The sequence below is a fragment of the Ailuropoda melanoleuca genome, unplaced genomic scaffold (genome assembly GCF_002007445.2).
Source record: "Ailuropoda melanoleuca isolate Jingjing unplaced genomic scaffold, ASM200744v2 unplaced-scaffold54011, whole genome shotgun sequence".
Classification (NCBI taxonomy): Eukaryota; Metazoa; Chordata; class Mammalia; order Carnivora; family Ursidae; genus Ailuropoda; species Ailuropoda melanoleuca.
This window is the reverse complement of record NW_023227184.1, coordinates 1-787: the sequence shown is the minus strand read 5'-3', so window position 1 is coordinate 787 and position 787 is coordinate 1. Positions and strand designations below refer to the sequence as shown.

At 63.2% G+C, this 787-nt stretch overlaps 1 protein-coding gene across 1 annotated transcript; it reads right to left on the bottom strand.

Moving 5' to 3' along the window:
- Positions 1-6: 6 nt before the first annotated feature.
- Positions 7-774, bottom strand: LOC117799623 (tetraspanin-4-like; the record flags this gene model as incomplete). Its single annotated transcript, XM_034652107.1, has 3 exons — positions 432-774; positions 189-320; positions 7-90 (listed from the first exon to the last, which is right to left on the bottom strand). Coding segments are annotated over exons 1-3 (375 nt in total), but the record flags the coding sequence as incomplete, so codon positions are not given.
- Between the last annotated feature and the right edge of the window lie 13 nt (positions 775-787).

Sequence of the window (787 nt, the reverse complement as noted above, 5' to 3'; positions counted from 1 at the left end):
GCATACCTGTACCAGTGCCGTGCACAGCCCAAAGATGCCCACAGCCAGAAGGTTCTCCTGGAGCCACATCTTCACGGTCTCGTAACATGGCTGGAGGAAGAGCACGCGTCACAGGGGCCACGAGGCCAGCCCTCCTCCACCCCGAGTCCCCCGGGGGGCCATGATGTATGGGAAGGGTAGGTGCTCACCGCCTTCCACCAGGTGCCAGGTGCGTGAAGACCACAGCTCTCACTGAACTCCAGGCAGCAGGAGTCGGGCACACGAGTGGCGTTATAGACCTCGAACCAGTCAGTGTAGTTGGAGACCCCGCAGCAGCGAAACTACAGACAGGCACAGGGGCTGGGATGGTTGGGGAGCAGGCCGGTGGGCCCTGCCCCCGCCACGGCACACCCCCATCCCCTCTGCCTACACACACACCCCCCCAGACTCACGTCAGTCTGGATGATGCTCCAGGCATTGGTGAGGCCCACGTTGCCTGGGGTACCGTACAGGTGCAGGCCCTTCTTCAGGTCCTGCTGGGCATACCTGTCAATCTGCAGGTCCAATGGGGTCAGCAGGGTCACTCCCATGGCCAGCTCCGACTGCCTCATCCAGACCCCACAGGCGCCTGTGTCCACTGTCCCCCTCCTTGGAGTCCCCTCCTCCCAGAAGCCCCCATCCCTGTGCCCAGGACTCTGCTCCTGCCCGTGCCCACCCCTGGGCGCTCTGTGGTGCGGAACACCGGCTGGCACTAGAGTCAGGCATCTCAGCTTCACGTACAGAGACAGACGGACGAGTACAGAAATAC